This window comes from Zonotrichia albicollis, chromosome 3 (genome assembly GCF_047830755.1).
Source record: "Zonotrichia albicollis isolate bZonAlb1 chromosome 3, bZonAlb1.hap1, whole genome shotgun sequence".
Classification (NCBI taxonomy): domain Eukaryota; kingdom Metazoa; phylum Chordata; class Aves; order Passeriformes; family Passerellidae; genus Zonotrichia; species Zonotrichia albicollis.
In genome coordinates, this window is record NC_133821.1 from 111,598,163 (window position 1) to 111,615,323 (window position 17,161).

Below are 17,161 nucleotides of genomic sequence, written 5' to 3' on the forward strand. Positions count from 1 at the left end.
GCTGATTTTCAGGGCCACTTCAGAGCAGTTTGAAACAAGCCCTGCCTGCAGTGAGAGACAAGGAGGGCTCCCTGCTGCAGGCACAGCCAGCCCTGTCCCCTGGCCAGGCAGGGAGCTTGCTGCCCACTCTCCTCCTGCAAACACCCGTGCTGGACAGTCTGTTGGAACACAACTCAGACTGATCTGGGAGAGCATTTTTCCACCCCAATATATGTCAGCAACTGCTATAGAAAGTACTTGTCATGAGCTGGGAAAATAGGAACTGTCGACAGCCAAGGGAGAGAACTGACCTCCAAGGCTTCTGACAGGCAAGGTTTTCATTGAATCCTGACAGAAAGCACTGGGAGTTTTTTACTTGCACTAATTAGGCCTCTTTGCTGCTCTGACAGTATCTTGATGCATTAGAGCCCCAGTTCTCCTCCTGGCAGCCATTCCCTGTGCTCCCCTCCCACACACCTCACTGCATGCATACCCCCAAACCCTCTCTTTCAATATCCAGGCAGGCAAGCTGCCTGGTTTTAATCACAGAACATAGAATATTTTGGGTTGGAAAGGACCTTTAAAGGTCATCTAAACCAACCCCTCCAAAATGGCATGAAGATGTAATTGCACCATATTAAAAAAAAAAATCAACCTAAAGCTCTTCCTTTGTCTTTATGTTTTGTCTAGACCACAAAAGGTGCACAAGAACAGGGAGGAAAAGGTAGAAAGAGGAAGGAGCCCAGAAGCTTCCTCTATTCCTCTATGTTCCTTTTTCCACTTCTCTTTCAAGTGTTTTTATTCCATTTCCTACAATTAAAAATTAAAAAATCCCCATGAAACAACCCCAAACCACACAGTAAAATGTATGTGACACTCATGTGAATTCAATGGTTCCCTAAGGAAGAAAACTCCTGCAGCAAACACAGCTTATGTGAATTTCACCATATAGCTTCAAACCTTCATATGCAACTGCTTATATTTCAGCTGTGATAGATCTTTCACAGCACTGATTACTCTCCCATTCAAGGTCCCTTTTCTCTTCATGCTTTTAATCTTTTTCCTCTGGAGGTGGAGAGGTAAGACTTTGATCATCTGGTTTTATCAAGTCTTTGGTTCTGATTATCAGCCTCTTTGGATTTTGGAGATGCTGCTATTTCTTTCATCTGACCAATGATTACAAGCCCATGGGTTTCAAGTCAGGAGGTCTTTTTATGATGAGAATTAACTGAGGCTTAGAAGAGCATTACGTACCATGTCAACCTCAGAAATACTGTCCAAGCTTTCAACTTGCACATCCACCCCAACAGGAATGGCAGGGCCTGAAAGAGAATGAGATTTAGATATGTAAATAAATGTTCTTTCACATCATCTGCATTTAATTAGCACTTCTAAGGTGACATGCAAACATTTCTGAGCTTATGTTGTGCATTTCTGTCAATGGTTCTTCAGGAAGAGGCTGGGAATGAGTTAGTGAATAACCATGTAAGGGCCCTTCTGAAACATTGAATTATCTTCCCCTTGGCATATGCTGCAATGTTGACACTTTGCCAGTTAGTCCAGAGCTTGGATGAAACATTTACCTATGTTTTTAAAACTGAGCCATCCCATCTTAAATTTTAGGTCTTTATAAATAAATTTAGCCCCAAGGATGGGGACTGAGATGAAGACAAGGCAAGCAACAAGCTCTTCCTTGGAGGTTTCTCATTTTTTATCAAGACAAGCCACATTAATCTCTCAAGAGCTCATCACCATCTTGATTCATATTATTCACTGATGATATTGCTAGTTTTCCACAGTAATTTTCAAATTAGCAATCAGAGAGCTCACAAAGAGCAAATAAGCAGAAAACATCCCATAATAAATGGACACTCCTCTATTACTAGCAACCCTGTATGAAACCTCACTGCAGACTGCTGCTCACTAATGACCAGGACCTGCTCAAGATCCCCACAATGTTCCCTCACTCAGATTTTCCCAAATTCTGGTGATCAGGGCCTACTGACAGAGACCAGCACAGCAAGCAGGGCCCAGCAGGAGGAGCAGCCCAGGGGGATCCAGGGCTGCCTGGTGCTCCCAGGGGTGCTGTGGCAGTGGGACCCACAGGGCTCACACTGGTGATGTCCTGGGCATGCCCCAGCCTGGGCACTGCCAGTGAGACACACCATGCCAAAGGAAGCAGGAGCTCTCCAGTCATGTCTGAGACTTGTCCAGCAGAAATTAATCTTCCAAAGACCACAGTGGCCACCATGAAGATTTCCAAAGACTTTTATCTCCTAGATTTTGAACCTGATTAGCAGTCAGATAACACATAAGGTGCACCACAATCCCTTTGTGGACTCAGACCCACATTTGCAGTGCCACAAACAGCAGGGCCTGCTGCATGCATACATTTAGCAGGAATAGCATCTTTCTGGAAACCACATCAAAGCTCTGAACACACTACAAGTCCAACCAGAGAGCAGAAATGTGGCTGAGAGAGCAGCACATTTTTCAAGCTGCTATCCATCATGCTCCTGTACCTGCAGCAGCATGTACACACTCCCACACATCTGCAGGGCTTTTGAGCACAGCCTTGTGTTTGCCTCTGCTGGAGGAGAAAGAGGCACCAGCTCAGCCTCAGGAGGGAAAGGCCGATCCCCAAGCCCATGAGCCAGGCTGTGACCAGCCCCAGTGCAGGTTTGCAGGGCTTTGGCAAGCCAGCCCCACTCATTACAGCGGAGCACACTGATGGTGGCACTGTCCCCTTCCCACATGCACAGCTCCAGCTCGTTTTGCCCAGGGTGTCTGTCAGCAGCAGTGCTGGGAGCACCTTGAACAGGTCCTGTGGAGCAGGACCAGGCTCCCCAGAACCACCAATTCCAGTTTGAGTGGCTGTAGCCCCAGCAGGGAAGCTCAAACATTGCTAACCCAGCACTTTGAGGTGACTCCCAGATGCTCACAAACACCTTCATGTCACATTCAGACACACAGCTGTGCACTGCACACTTTAAAAAAATGGCCAGCAATCATTTGCAACCGAGAGAAAGAATTTTTCTGCGACATTTCTCTTGCTCAGTAAAACAAGATTTGGTTTGTTGGGTACTTAACAAGGTAGCAGAAAGCACTGTGTCTGTGGTGACAAGAGGCACTTTGATGTGCAGTACAATCAACAGAGAAACAGCACAAGCTGAGGGCTGTGTGCCCAACGCATGCTGGGCAGCCCCCCACGACTTCCAGACTGCAAGAGAGACTGTCTGTGTGTGAATCCTTAATTTAGCCTTGATTCAGGAAATCAACACCCACACAAAGTCTATTTACTGTGATTTCTATGCTTCTCTGAACACTAATCACAGATTTAAAAAACCCCAAAAAAACAACAAACAAGTAAAACTCAAACCCATAAACATAAGAACTGCCAAGTTGATATCTGTCCTGCTCTCCTATTCCTTCCCCATCTGCCCTTGACAATAAAACACCATGTTCTTTTCTTTGATCATGTTCCTGCATCAAACACTCAGTAATCAGCAGTTATCTCACTGTAAAGACAAAGCCTAAGGTTCAGTCTGGAACTGACACAAAGCTTTATTAAATCCAAAATAAAGGGTGTTCCACATTAAGCTGGATGGTCTGGGAAGTTCTTGAGAGAAGTCCAAGGCTGGATTAGGTGTCTTTTCTCCAGTTATTCACAAATTTGGGGAATGATAAAACAGTAATTGTAATAGAAAGAGGGAGAAATTATTTGAACATTGGACTCAAATGTTTAGTGTTTAATACAGAAACGTAAAGATGAATCTGTAAAACCAATTTATCAGCAGAAATATCTACTCTGCCTTTTTTGGGGCAAAATGCTACTACAATCAGCAGGAGTAATCACTGCTTTTTCCTTCTCCCTGCTCCTCACTCAGCACCTGGGGCTGAGGCAATGAGAGAGCACACAAATGTGAATGAGGATATGATGAGACACAGAGACACTCTGGAGGAGGTTTAGACAAGAAGCTGGACTGAGCAGGGCAGGGTGAGTGAAGGGCCAGTGCCAATGCTGCTGCTTGTGAAGCAGCAACAGGAATCAAAGGATCACCATGTGCTGCTCTTGGCAATGAGCATAAGTGATAAAGGTAATTGTGTATTCACTCTGCCCATCATTCTACAAAACATCAAGATGCACTTTTGTAGAAGTACTTGATGCAAACAACATTGAAAGTGCATGCAGCTTCTGAAGCAAAGCAGAATCCCTGTCTAGAAATTACCTCTTTAAACCTCTTTAAACCACAGAAACAAACCCTGGGTTTCCTTAAAGGTCATGTTTGCTACAGCACATACCATTGAATTAAATGGCTGTTGATCACCCAGAGAGAAATGTCAGGAGATCTTTGATCTCTCTAACCCATGGAGTCAATTAGGAGCTGCTAGCTTTTTAATCCTGTCCCTCTGGCAACTGAACAGTTGAACCATGGAGGTTCAGGGTGTTTTGCCAAATTCCTCATCAAATGCCACTAGGGATGAGCAAAAGGAAAAAATCCCTCTGTATTGAGAGGGAGCAGAGTATGAGGAGGGTGTGAATGTGAAGGAACAAGAACAGCTCAGATGGTATATGACAAACTGAACTGGTAGACAGAACAATTAAATTTGATTACAGCATTAGATGCAAAAAAGCCCTCATCAACCAGGCTTTCTTTGTCATAAACAACATTTTATTAATATTCACATTTTCTTCAGAAAGAGAAAATATAGAATCATCAATATAGAAAATCTAGAATCATCCTAGAGAATTGTAAGCAACAAAAGACTTGACCACATTAGGACTGGAGAGACCTCAAAGCTTGGGCTCCTCTCCAGGATGTTTACTGCTGGACAGGAAGGTAAATGGATCCATGTGAAAGCTAAATGGATACACAGGAAGCTGAATGGATCCATGTGAAAGGTGTGGATATGGCTGGTAAAAGGAAGCAGTGCTGCTGTGCTCAAAGCCTGCAATCCAGCAGAGGTTTTTCAGATCACACTTTAGAGTCTCTGAAAAGTATCAGCCAAATTAATGGAATTTTGGGTTGGTTCTGACAAAAAGAAGACTTTGTGGCTTGTTTCATATTGCAAAAACTCCATCTTGAGTATCAAACTCTGCCCCAGATTGAATGGGATGTGTGGCCTTGGACTAACCTCTCCAGGGAACCCAGGAGCTTTCCACAAGTCCTGTGCAGGAATGACTTGAGAAGGAGCCCAACATTGAAGCCTATTACATCCCAGTGTGTCTCCACACCTAAAACCACCAACCAGTGAGCAGCATGAAATCCTCTGAGTGTGAGTCAGTTCCCAAGCAGAACTGGGACAAACGTGGTTTTTATTTCTGAGCACTGGGGCAGACTTTGGAAGAGAGGGAAGAGCGTGCTGCCATGGAGATGCCTGAAGTCAGTTTTCCACTCCACCTCTGAGACTAAAGCTTTGTGACACCTCTTTAATTTTTCTCTTTGGCAGTGCTCTCAAAGGCTGCTGTTTCTCTCTGAGACAGTGTCCACTCATCTATCTTTGAAGGAGGGAGGCAGATGAAGGCCCCGAGATAAAAACATGTCCATGAGAAACGAGTGGGTTTGAGGTTTCCTTACTGACAGGTATCTCATGCACACACACAGAGACTGCCAACCACTGTGGGACCTCTTAGGAGTGGGCAGCTCCCAGGAGGAGCACCAGGACATGTTCATCACCCTCCTCATGGCTGCAGGGCTCTGTCCCTCCACACCTCACAGATGGCTGCTCATCAGCAGGGGAGCATGTCCTATTCCAGCCCTTGTCACTAAAACCACTCAGTGAACTGCTCATGCTTTATTCATCCCACTGTTCATCCATCCTGGCAAAAGCATGCGCAGAAAGGGCAGCAAGGACCAGCTGACGTTAGGCTACTCGGCTATGAGCAAATATAATAAAAGTGAAGCATTAGGCTGGTCCTCAATAAAGAAGATACAGCTATTTTAAGTATCAACTAAAGCTGCTTACTCACAGGCTCCCTGTAAAATACGAGATGTCATAAATGAAATGCTTAAAATGGGTGTTTAAGGAAGGCAGCACAACAAACATTTACATAATCTTTAAATATTAATAATAGTAAATAATACCTGAACATCTGCTACCTAGAACAAGGTCACTGACAGGGAGATAACTCCCTAAGGGTCAAAAACCCTGCAGTCTCTTTTAGCTTATGAATGCTCTTTGACCATCATCAAAGCAAAAAACTTTGTCATTGCCTCTGTACCCAATTGCCTGTCTCTAATGGGCTGCGGGCAGGCAAGACAGCCATGCTTATTGGGCTGTTAATAACACAACTTACACAACATTTGTTTGCTCACTTGCTCTTTACAAAGATACTTTTTCTTGAAAACCCCTTCACCTTACTCTAACACTGAGGTTTTTTCATTCCACCTTGCATAACCCCAGCCTGCTCTGCCCAGTGGGCACAGCTGTGTTGGGCTGGCAGCTTGCTGGCTGCCCTCTGCAGACCAGCAAGTGTCACCTAGCCACCATAAAACAGCTCATACCCTGTCCCCTTTTTAGCTAAAGGTGGAACTGCAGGCTGGCCCACCAAACTTGGGAACCATCAACAGTATTGACTTTCTTTTAGTCTTAATGCCACTCACCATTTACTTATGGTATTATTTTAATTTTCCAGAACTGAGGTGCCTTTCCCTCCTGCAAGGCAACACCACAGGCCCAGTGCAATGCCATAGAGCTGGAATCTCAGTTAGACCAGAGGGGGTCTTAGGGCAGTGACCAGTTAGAGTCATGTGTACCCCACAAGCTGCTCTTCTCCACTTTGGCAGTACAAAAGCCTTTTCATCCTCCCCAGGTCGGACCACATCAGTCTGACTGACAGTGCCACAGCCTGGCTGGAAGGACTCATGGTGCACAGCAAATCACTGTGACTGCCTGAGGAATAACATTGGAGACAAAACTATGAGCATCACCTCTTGCCAGACTTTTGTTCCCTTTCCTTTATGGTTTTTTCCACTAGGCTTATCATCTGCCACTAAAAACACACCATGCAAATCTGCAGTGAGCAAGAACCTGCAGCACCTGCTATCTCTGTGTGTCTGTGTCAGGATTTCCAAGGCTGGAGCCTCAACAAAGCTGTTTCCACGCTTTGCTCCTCATCCCATGCAATTTCAGTACAACCTTTGTCATACCTTTGTCCCAAGAATCTGTTCAAGTTAAGGAGGTTTTAAACAAAAATTTTTTAAACCCATCATGTTTTTCCTTTATAAAAAAAAGGAACCTTCTCAGCAAAGGCTCTTAGGGTATTTCTCAGTTTTATAAATGTTATTCCAAACTTTGGCTCTGGAAGAGTTGTGATGGGAGGTAGCATGGGAAAACAAGGCAAAAGAGAGATTAAAATGCAGTTTCATTAACACTAGAAGAGTGTCTATGTAATTATGTGTGTCTGTTTGGTGTGACCTGTGCTGAAATGTGTTCTTCAAGGACCCTGTGACACTGATGAAAACAGTAAAATTCAGATGTTTCCAGAAATACAGTGCAGTGGTGCCACTGGGTGCCAAACCATCAGCACAACAGAACAAAACCCTGCAGCTTCCCCCAAAACAGGCAGGATGCCCTGACATACACCCTGTTAGGGGGGCAAAGTTCAAAAACCAGCATGGCTCCCCAGCTGCCTCCAGCTGAGGCAAGGCAGGGAGTCCAAATTTCCTCCCAGAGAAGCCCCATCATCCCACCCATCAGACCAGCAGGTCTTTTGTCCTGGACAGATCAGCTGCAGAGAGGACAGATCAGCACCTTCAGTTTGTCCATATCAGGCACTCAGAAATCAACAGCCAAGCTAGAAAAATTGAGGTTGGCTAAAAAAAAAAAAAAAATTTAAAAAAAAGGTCAGAAAACCAAAGATAGCATCCTCTGACCTCATAGCACAGGAGGGCATACCTGGGATTTAGGGAGCAATGTGCACTTTGGTGAATTCGCACTTTTACAGCCAATTCAAAAAGAAACCCAGTGCCTCCAGAGCCAGCTCCCAGACCTCATCCTTGAGCCTCAGCTGCACCCAGGGTTCTGTGTGGTCCCACCAGCCCCAGGGAGATCTGCCCATGCTCCACCCAGAGGGCAATTTAGGGCAAACTCTTCAACCACAGAAGCAGCAGACCAAGGTAACACTGATTAAAAAAAAGTTGACTCCAATGTTTAGGCTGGAATGCAACTTGCTGGTAAATAACATCTGCAGGGGCAGGAAACCCTGGTTATGAAAGGTGTTGAATTCTGGAGTTTAAAAATATATATAAAAATTGTGAGCAGGGGTCAGCATTGTGCTCTCAGAATGGCACATCTGCACTGAGGGCAAGAAATGTTTTTTCAGCCACACCAGGAATGGGCAGTTCTGAAGCTCTGTTCTATGGACCAGGTGCAAAGGGCACAACACTCTGTGTCCCACTGGGCAGGGATAGCCCTTCATCCTGGATGGCAACTGACAAAGGATGCAGCATTAGTCATTCAGTGAAAACTACAGAAAACTTTGCCCTTAGCTCTGGAGGGATTTGTTATTGATGAAATCAGAAGATGGATTGCCATACTGGTGTTCCAGCAGGTTTTTTTTCAGGTACCCTCTTCTCTCTGCAGTAGTGAGTCTAGAAAGGCCAGGCAAGCACATCCTGTAACTGGGTGTGACCAGAGGCAGAAGTGACGTGGGCAGAGGTCTCCCCTCCCACTCTTTGATTTGCTTATGAGAGTTTGAGACAAGATTTTTAGAATTTTTTTGGGATTTTTATATTTGTTTCCTCCTGGTAATGGCAGGCTGTGATCCACCCAATGAGTTCCTTTACTTTGCAATTCAATCATATCAGCTGAAAGGATCATTACAACCTCACAACCAGAGGTGAATATTAAAACCTGCAGCTTGTCCCTCTTCTCAACAGCTTGAAACACTTACTGGGAGGGTCCTTCCTGAACTCTGGGAAATGCCAGCCAAAATCAGAGCCAACTGCAGCAACAGGAGGGAATGTAGGAAATGTACAGAGCACAGAGGGCAAGGAGGATGAGCATGAGGCCTCTCTGAATTGGCACCAAGCCTTTTCCCTTCACACTGATGCATCTGGACAGAGGTTTGTTTGCTTGGTTCTTAATTAGATTGTTAATTGCATAATTAGATTATTCTTAATTAGATTAGCACAGAATCAAGAGAACCATTTGATGCTCACCTCCAAAGGCGGGCCGCATGGTGAAGTCGTGTTCGTCCACTCTGAGAAGCTGCTCCGTCTTTCCTCTCCAGGCCTTGGTCAAGTCCCGATTCCTCTTAAAGATGTGGCTGCAAAACACAGCAATAGCATTGCTCTGATGTCCCTGTGCCACAACTGCAAAACACAGCAATAGCATTGCTCTGATGTCTCTGTGCCCAAGTGCCACAACTGCCAGCCGAATTTCGGAGCCACAGGAGCAGCAGCTTTGCAGGCACAGTCCCAGGGATTGTGGGGAGACTGCCAGCACCAAACACAGACACAGAGCTGCCTTTCCACAGCATCAGCTCAGGCCTTTGTGCCCACAGGCAGCCCTGCTCCCTCTGCCCTAGACGCCCCAGCTGCAGGGAGGCACAAGGCACAGAGCACAGCATCTCACAGGGGAGCTGCGTGCAGGGAATGCCTTTGCAGCTGAGAGCAGGCACCAGGGGAAGCAGCTGGGTGCCCCACGTTACCTGGCCAGGATTTGGCCAGGTACCAAGGCAGCATTGTCATGAAAAAGCTCTTTGCAATGCTGGTCACGCAATGCCATACACCACTTGGAAACTGCCCCACCAACTTCACCAGTTCAGTGCCGTCAGTTTGTGTGGACAGAGGGTATTCTGGCTTTCAGCAGCAGCAAAACCACCCATTCCTCCCCACAACAGCAGGAAGAGAGGAGTTTTATCTAACGAAGGCTTCAGTCCCTCACTTTTCTGAACATTAAGGTAGGAAAAATTCTAACTTTTTATTTGAGATATTGTATGATATCAGTGGAACAAGGATGACAACAAACCCCCAAGAAAAGTGCAAGATAGTCACTAAAATCCCACAAAGGGATAACTAACCAGCAGATAAACAAATTACATGCACTTCTGGAAGAAAATCCAGTTCAGCATCCCTGACTGTTCTGCAGTGCTGTGAGGGGAAGACTTGGAACACGAAGGTTCCTCAATCCCTTTGCGCTGGACATAAGAGCTGACAACGTTGTAAGTACTGGTGCAATTAGCTGTTTCCAGTAACTTACTGAAAATAATTATGATAAATAGAAAGAACTTTGTACAAAAGGTTCAGGTTCCTTTTCCCATGTGGAAAAGATATGACTGAAAATAAAGAACAAAAAAATCTTGCAGGAAAAATAAAGAGACTACTTAGACTTAAAGTCTTGATCAAGAATTCAGAATACAAGAACTCAATACAAAACAATCACCCCACTCATAAATGTGGGTATAGTAAGGGATGTTCTTAGCTTCATTAAAATATTAAGCACTATAATTATGAGCCAAAGGGAGCATAAATCACAAATCAGAAGAAAAGTTTCCCCTCAGAGCACTAAGTCCAAGAAAGAAATTATGAAACCTAAAGGGTGTTGATAGCTGCAGCTAACATCAAAAACCCATTTCCTTACAATAAGGAGATGGAAAGGAAGCAACAGAATTTAAAAATACTTGTATCAAATAGATGTTTTGAAGGACTATAACCCCTTGTAGCCTAGGGCACATGCTACATAGGAAGGGTTGGATCTTCCTCAGGTTATTTTGGGCTCCTATTTCACTTGGGATGCCAGAGCTTCTCTCCCTGCTGGCTGTGAGAAAGAGCCAGCCAGAACAAGCACCCTCCCGACAGGGCTGCATTATGGTCACCTAAAAGCAGGGGTGTAAAACCAAGCACAGCCATTAATGGGAATGCTTGGAGGCAAAAGCTTGGCTTTTAACTGCTTCTGGCAGGGGGAAGCTTTGTTTTGCTGCAGAGTGAGGGCAGCTGCCAAAGCGCTCACTTCACCCTGTGCTGCTCAGCCTCTGGGCCCGAAAGGCTGCAAGTCAGGAAAGGGATCTTGCTGTGTCCGCTCGACTTTAATTATCAGGGAAAAGCCAAAGTAACAGAGAATGTTCAATCAAGTCTCTCTCCTCAAAGAAGGGGGTGAAAAAGTCAAATTAAAAATCCAATAAAAATTGGAATGCATTGTACAAGGAATTAGTATGGAAAACCCTGGCAGTGTTGTCTTGCAAATCAATGGCTCAGCCTCACTGAAATGTTACATTTTGATCAATTATTTAAAAATCATCTAACAGCAAAGAGCACACAGGAGAGCTGCTGAAAGCAGTCTGTGGCTGCAGAGGTTTAGAGGGCTGGCTGGGGACGTGGATACTGTCTTAGGAAGAAGAGAGGTTTTCAGGCACATCCTGAGCCAGGGGTTGCATTTAATAACCATCATTTAATCATCAGTTTGTGCCCAATCCTTCAGGTATTATGACGGCCAATTCAGATTTTACAGAAAGAGCTCTGACAGTCCCTTTTTAATCAATTTAATCCATTTACAATGTTTTTGCATTGAAATATTTTTAATGACAGGAAGTCTACATAGCCTTTAAAATTTATTACTACTTTTGTCTATTTAATCCAATTCAAGGCCAAGTTTGTTTGAAAAAAAATTTCTTCATAACAGCATTTGATATCAGCTGTGCTGTGTCTTCTGCCCCTCCCTGGCAGTACCCCATGCCAGCCCCTCTGCTGTTTGGCATAGGGAGCATCTCAACACCTGCAGCAGGGGTGACACCAGCTGCCAGTGCTCTTGTGGAGCTGAAGGGTGCTCTGAACACTGCTGCCCACGGGGTGTCTTTACTGACAATCTGATCACCAGTATCTCATAAATCCTCCCTGATGTACTTATGGTCTTTAGCATTTCTGATTATAGATTTGTCAGGGTTTCTTTCGGCTTTATGCATTCTCCGCAGTTCGCTACAATTTGTTTAAATCCACCCATCCCCTTTTGTCTTTTTTCCCAATTTTTACTATATCATTTTATTGCTCTTTATATTTCATTCAATGGGCATAAATTTGATAAATCTGACTTCTGTGAAGAATTGTTTCTGTTCAAAGAGGAGAGAAGGTGACTGATAAATTATTGAGCTTCTGTAAAGACTTCTGTATTATTGCCTTAATTTTTTAAAATATATTTTTCTTTCCACTTTTACTCAGAATTGTCTCAATTGCATAAAATAGATACTTTTTCTATCAAAGATAATTAATTCTTGATGGCATGAGAAATTACAGATAATAGTTCAGCAAAAAATAGCAGGTGTCTATGCAGACATTCAGACCTTTCCAGAGCAAGGTGAAGAACTTTCAGACCGGAAACAGTCCTTGTGCTGTAGGGCACGAGGCAATGGCTCGTGTGGTGAGCCTGAAAGGAAACGTGGTCTCCATCCTGAACATGGCACAGCTGTTGGCAGCCAGAGTCTGGCAGGTTTCTGCACCTTCCCCTGGAGAATTCAGGATGGATTTTGGTCACAAGATGGTAATGACGGTAATCATGGCCATGGGACCTTGGCTCTAGTTACATATTGGGATGTAGGGAAGTAATTCTACAGTTTCAATGAAAATCTTAAAGCTCTTCAGCATATTCTCGGGGAGAAAAAAAAAATCCCAAAATGCATTAGGTGAAGGCATCATTTACTTTGTGTAGCAGCCACAGCAAGCTGGAGGAGATGTGTAAACCCAGCACCAAGGAAGGTACAAGGCCTCCTGTTTATCTAACCACCAAAGGATGTGACTGCTGCAACACAAAGCCCTAGAAGCTGAACTAAAAAGAGAAGGTACAGGAACAGTTTATGACTGTCATAATGATTAGCTCACTCCTAGCTGAGAATTCCAAATTTATTTTCACTGCTGTGTTATGAGTCCATCTTTAATCTTAATATGCATGGATCATATGGGATCAGATATGGTTGACAATTTTCTGACAAACTGGGAACATCAAGATCCTCAATTTTGGTGAAGTCTCTTTCCAGTGCCTGTCAGGGCCACCAGTTCAAGTGCTTTAGGAGCCCCAGCTGCCCAGGAAGGCCTGGCATCTCCACAAGATAGGTCTGTCTTGAGCTGGGTGGCCACACCAGTCTCTATTGCTTCCAGAATCTCAGGAAAGGGGGACTCTGCTGCCCTACCTCTGGATGTAACATGCTTCACACTTACTCATCTGTGGGTCTATGCTGGGAGCAGGAAGGGAAGGAAAATTACTTCCTTGCCAGATTTGTGGAAAAACTAAATCTGACTCTGGAAAAAGGATGGACACAAACTCAAAGGGTGTGCACAATCACCTCTATCATACACATTCTCTCCCTGTTTTTGTTTCACATTGTTCTTTGGCCCTGGCTGATGCTGCAGTGTTGGGAAAAAAGCTTCAGAAGACATCAAACCCTGCACCAGAGGTTCAGCAGTGCCCTGGATTGAGTCCCAGGCTAGCCACACACCTGTAAAATATGGCTATCCCATTTCAATCACTGCAGCGCTAACAAACTCCAAATTTTTCAGAAACCGCCAATAGAGCAAAGAGGATCCGTGAGGGCTGGGAGGTAGCACAGGCTGGAGGATGTGTCTGCAGTATCCATTGAAAAACGGGGGAAAATGCAGCTCCACAAGGCAGCAGAGGGAAGTTGCTGCTGGCAGCAGCAGTTTCAGCAGGGATCACCAGACTGCTTGCTCCAGTGGAATGATGTTTGGAAAAGGTTTGTGTGCTGAGCCTTGTGCTGCCGTGTCCTGGTGATTGCCTTCTGCTTCTGGGCCCCAGCCTAAGGCTGGCATGTAGCATGCCCTGAAAATGGCATCTCTAATGAGATTCTCCAAAGGACTGACCACTTCCAAAAACCTTGGCAGGAAGTCTTTAGCTAAGAACAGGCCAAAGCCACTTCTGTATCAAAGGCAGTTTTGCTGCTGTTGAAGCATGAGGCTTCACACGGCTGGTAGGAGAGGAACAGGCAGACTCAGAGTAGGGTGGGCACAGGTCACTGGAAATATGGCATTCACTGGCACAACAGAGATGGTAAATGTCTCCTGAGTTCTCAATTTATGCAGAGCAAAACATTACCAGAAGCATTACCAGCAATTTTATAGAGCAGTAAATATTAACAAAACCACTAATTTTCAGAGTTTCTTTTTGTCTTTTGGAAATTCTGTCCAGCTGGATAATCTAGCAGGATTGCCAGCATTTGTTTACCATTTCTTAGAGGCAGCCACTGCTGAGCTACTGTAGAGTACCCAAAACCATTTAAAAAACTCAGTGCTGGACATTCCAGCAGCACTTGCTTGTCACCTGGGGTAAGGTCGATGCTCTGAGGAAGATGCAGGCACAGCTACATACACTGTACAGCCAGTTCTACCCTCAGCAAGTCTGACCTGCCCTGGCAGCATGAGCTCAGACTGTGTACACAGCTCTCTGGAAAATCCCACATTTCAACCTGGCAACACAGACCGTCTGACACACACACCTGCAGCTTTCCATGTTTACACTGTTTCCTTCAGCACCAACCTGTTCTTCCTCTGTGTAAATTTATTCTTTGGTGTGCAAGTAAGGCTGGGGCAAACAACAATGCCCTGCCCAGCAGTCACCCAGATGACTCCAACAAAATGTTTTACTTCACAATTCACTTATCACTTGAATTCTCCAAACAAAAGGAAATGCAAAATTTTTTAACCAACAATGCTGTTACAGTTCTAGAGCCCTTGGTTTCATGCACCATTCGTACATCTTGCACATCAGCAAGAACACACACAGCTTCAAAGTATCACTGATGTCCTTCAGTTTCTCAACCTAAGTGGCAGGGACTGTACACCATGGAAAATGTGAAAAATTACCATCAAAGTAGGAAGACAGGAGGTGCTACTCGATGAGCACACCCCAATTTCCTACGCAAAGCCTGGGCTCTCCAGAGCATAAAGTGAGGCAGTCTCGGGCAACAGTCAGGGCAGTGATGCACACAGGCAGTTGTTTCTTTATGTTATATCTCAATCTGTAGGAGCAGGGATGTGTTATCAGTGAGGGGGGGATGCAGGAGTAAGAGAAAATTAAAGGCAGGGCAGTTTCTAATCAAGCAGGGATTATCCATTCAGCGTGCTGAGCGAGGCTCTGCACATGGAAAAAAATAATGTGTTACAAGCTATTAACACAAACAACCAGGAGTAATTAAGGATGCACAGGCAACTTAACCTGGCAATTCTTAATTTAGCTTCCTAACCTGACTTTCTGTTCCTTCCTCACTTAGGCATAGGCTCAACAACTTTTCCACAGCATGGTGGCAGAGAGCAGTCCCAGAACTCTCAGGACCAGCCAACCCCAGCGCCCAGAGCGCCGAGGGAAGGAGCTCTGCACCCCGGGAACCCCTGGGCAGTGTCTGAGCAAGAAACTGCAGCGCTGAAGGAGCTCTGCACCTGCACACCCCCAGCGATATTCTTGAAGTCCATATAAAGATCTTTAGGTCAGGCTGATTTATCACCTTAGTGGACACAAAATATCAAACTTACCAGCTGGAGACCCCCAAATATAGGAATAAATTTTCTTTAATAAGGAAAGTTTACTGTAAAATTTACTCTATTTCTTATGGTATATCAGCATAAGAAATACAAAGCAGAAAATGTGATGGAATTATTTAAAAGATAATTCTTTCAATTTCTCTTATATGATTAGGAAACCAGCCTAGGAACTAGTTTTAGTTTCCTTTTATAGAATAGTGCACTATTCATTGTTGTTTTAGGGACAACTAAATTTTTTTTCTACATAATGAATATGAAATTTAAATTAGGGACAACTAAATTATTTTTCTACATAATGAATATGAAATTTAAAATAAATACAATTGAATACTGAAATATAAAGACTGAAATATAATTGAATAGGAAAATTAAAATATTAACAACACTGGTCCATACACCTCTTTTTGTTGCAACACTGCATAATTCTCCATATTTAAAATTCTATTCTCATTTGACAATCTCTAAAACCTGATTTTATAAAATTTTTAATAACTACATTGCATAGGAATCGTATGTATGTGTGTATATATATATGGCATATAGTTCCTCAGATCCTACCAAGATGGAAAATTGTTAATTTAAATTATAACACCATAGAATACTAAATAGTATTGTTATTCTTTGTAGTATATTTACAGAAATAATTTTAGCAGTGCATTGACTCTCAGTCCGTTACAACTCATGAAAAAATCGGCACTGTAGAACTTTTCTCCAAGTTCAAATAAAGCACAAAACTTTTAAAGCAGGGAAACTTTTACTTCAGGGCAAATTGATGTTTAAAGAAGGATTTACACTATTTTATTACTTTAAAATATGTGATCTTTACTACACAGAAAGGTTTGCAAGGAAGTGCTACTGTTCAATCCCCCACATTCCTCAGAATACAGGCACTGGAGTATTTTCAGAGTTCGATGAAAGATCTAATTCAATAATTAAGATTCTGTAAACTTCAGTGGTAAAACTTCAGCTGACTATAGGATTTCAGGATCAGGCCCTGGCTGTTTCAGCTTTTTAACATTTACGTCACTAAAAGCATATGTCACTGTATTTTTTCAATAAGTAGTGTAAATCTGATAGCATATTATGGTTTCTTTGCTTCTAATTTATCATGTTTCTTTTCAAAACATTCAAGTAACAACACTCTGTATAAGAGTGTTGAGTGATAAACCAAAAAATCCACAAAAATAAATGAAAATTTGGAAGTTTACTGCCATAGTGAAACCATTTAATAAGATGGATTAACCCAATTTTATTTGTGAGCCCTTCAAACAATGAATAGTCTTGTAAGATGTAACTGCCACTGGATGACATAACCACAAAAAAGGATAACATACTTTGGACTGTCTGGCAGGTTTGGAAGATTATCTTTTCTAATGTAAACCTCTAGACAAATCTCAGCAGCGGTAAATCTAATAAACTTTACTAAGACCTTTAACTCCTTCTTGTGCTTTCACTTAACTTTAAAATACATTTTTTTATGCTTCCATGTGTTTATTACAAAAAAATATAAATTAATTTTACAATCCCTGGTTAACTTCAAAGGTTTAATTTGTTATTAATTACCACTATGTGTGCTAACCAACATCCCCATCTCAAATTGTCAGAGCATAATGGGCAAGTGAATATAAGTAACATGGACATTGCAGCAAGCAGGCAAATAACCTGCCCAGAAACAGTGCTGAAACATTAAACAGTAT

General features: G+C 43.4%; 1 protein-coding gene across 1 annotated transcript in view; it reads right to left on the minus strand.

Annotated features, from left to right (window-relative positions):
- The window catches only part of LOC102064984 (gamma-aminobutyric acid receptor subunit rho-2), a 33,118-nt gene that overhangs the window by 13,653 nt on the left and 2,304 nt on the right, over positions 1-17,161 (minus strand). Inside the window, exons 2-3 of the mRNA XM_005483950.4 lie at positions 9,144-9,250; positions 1,234-1,301 (exon numbers count right to left, since the gene is read on the minus strand). Coding sequence (XP_005484007.3) covers positions 1,234-1,301; positions 9,144-9,250 — 175 coding nt within the window. The remainder of the gene's footprint in view (positions 1-1,233; positions 1,302-9,143; positions 9,251-17,161) is intronic.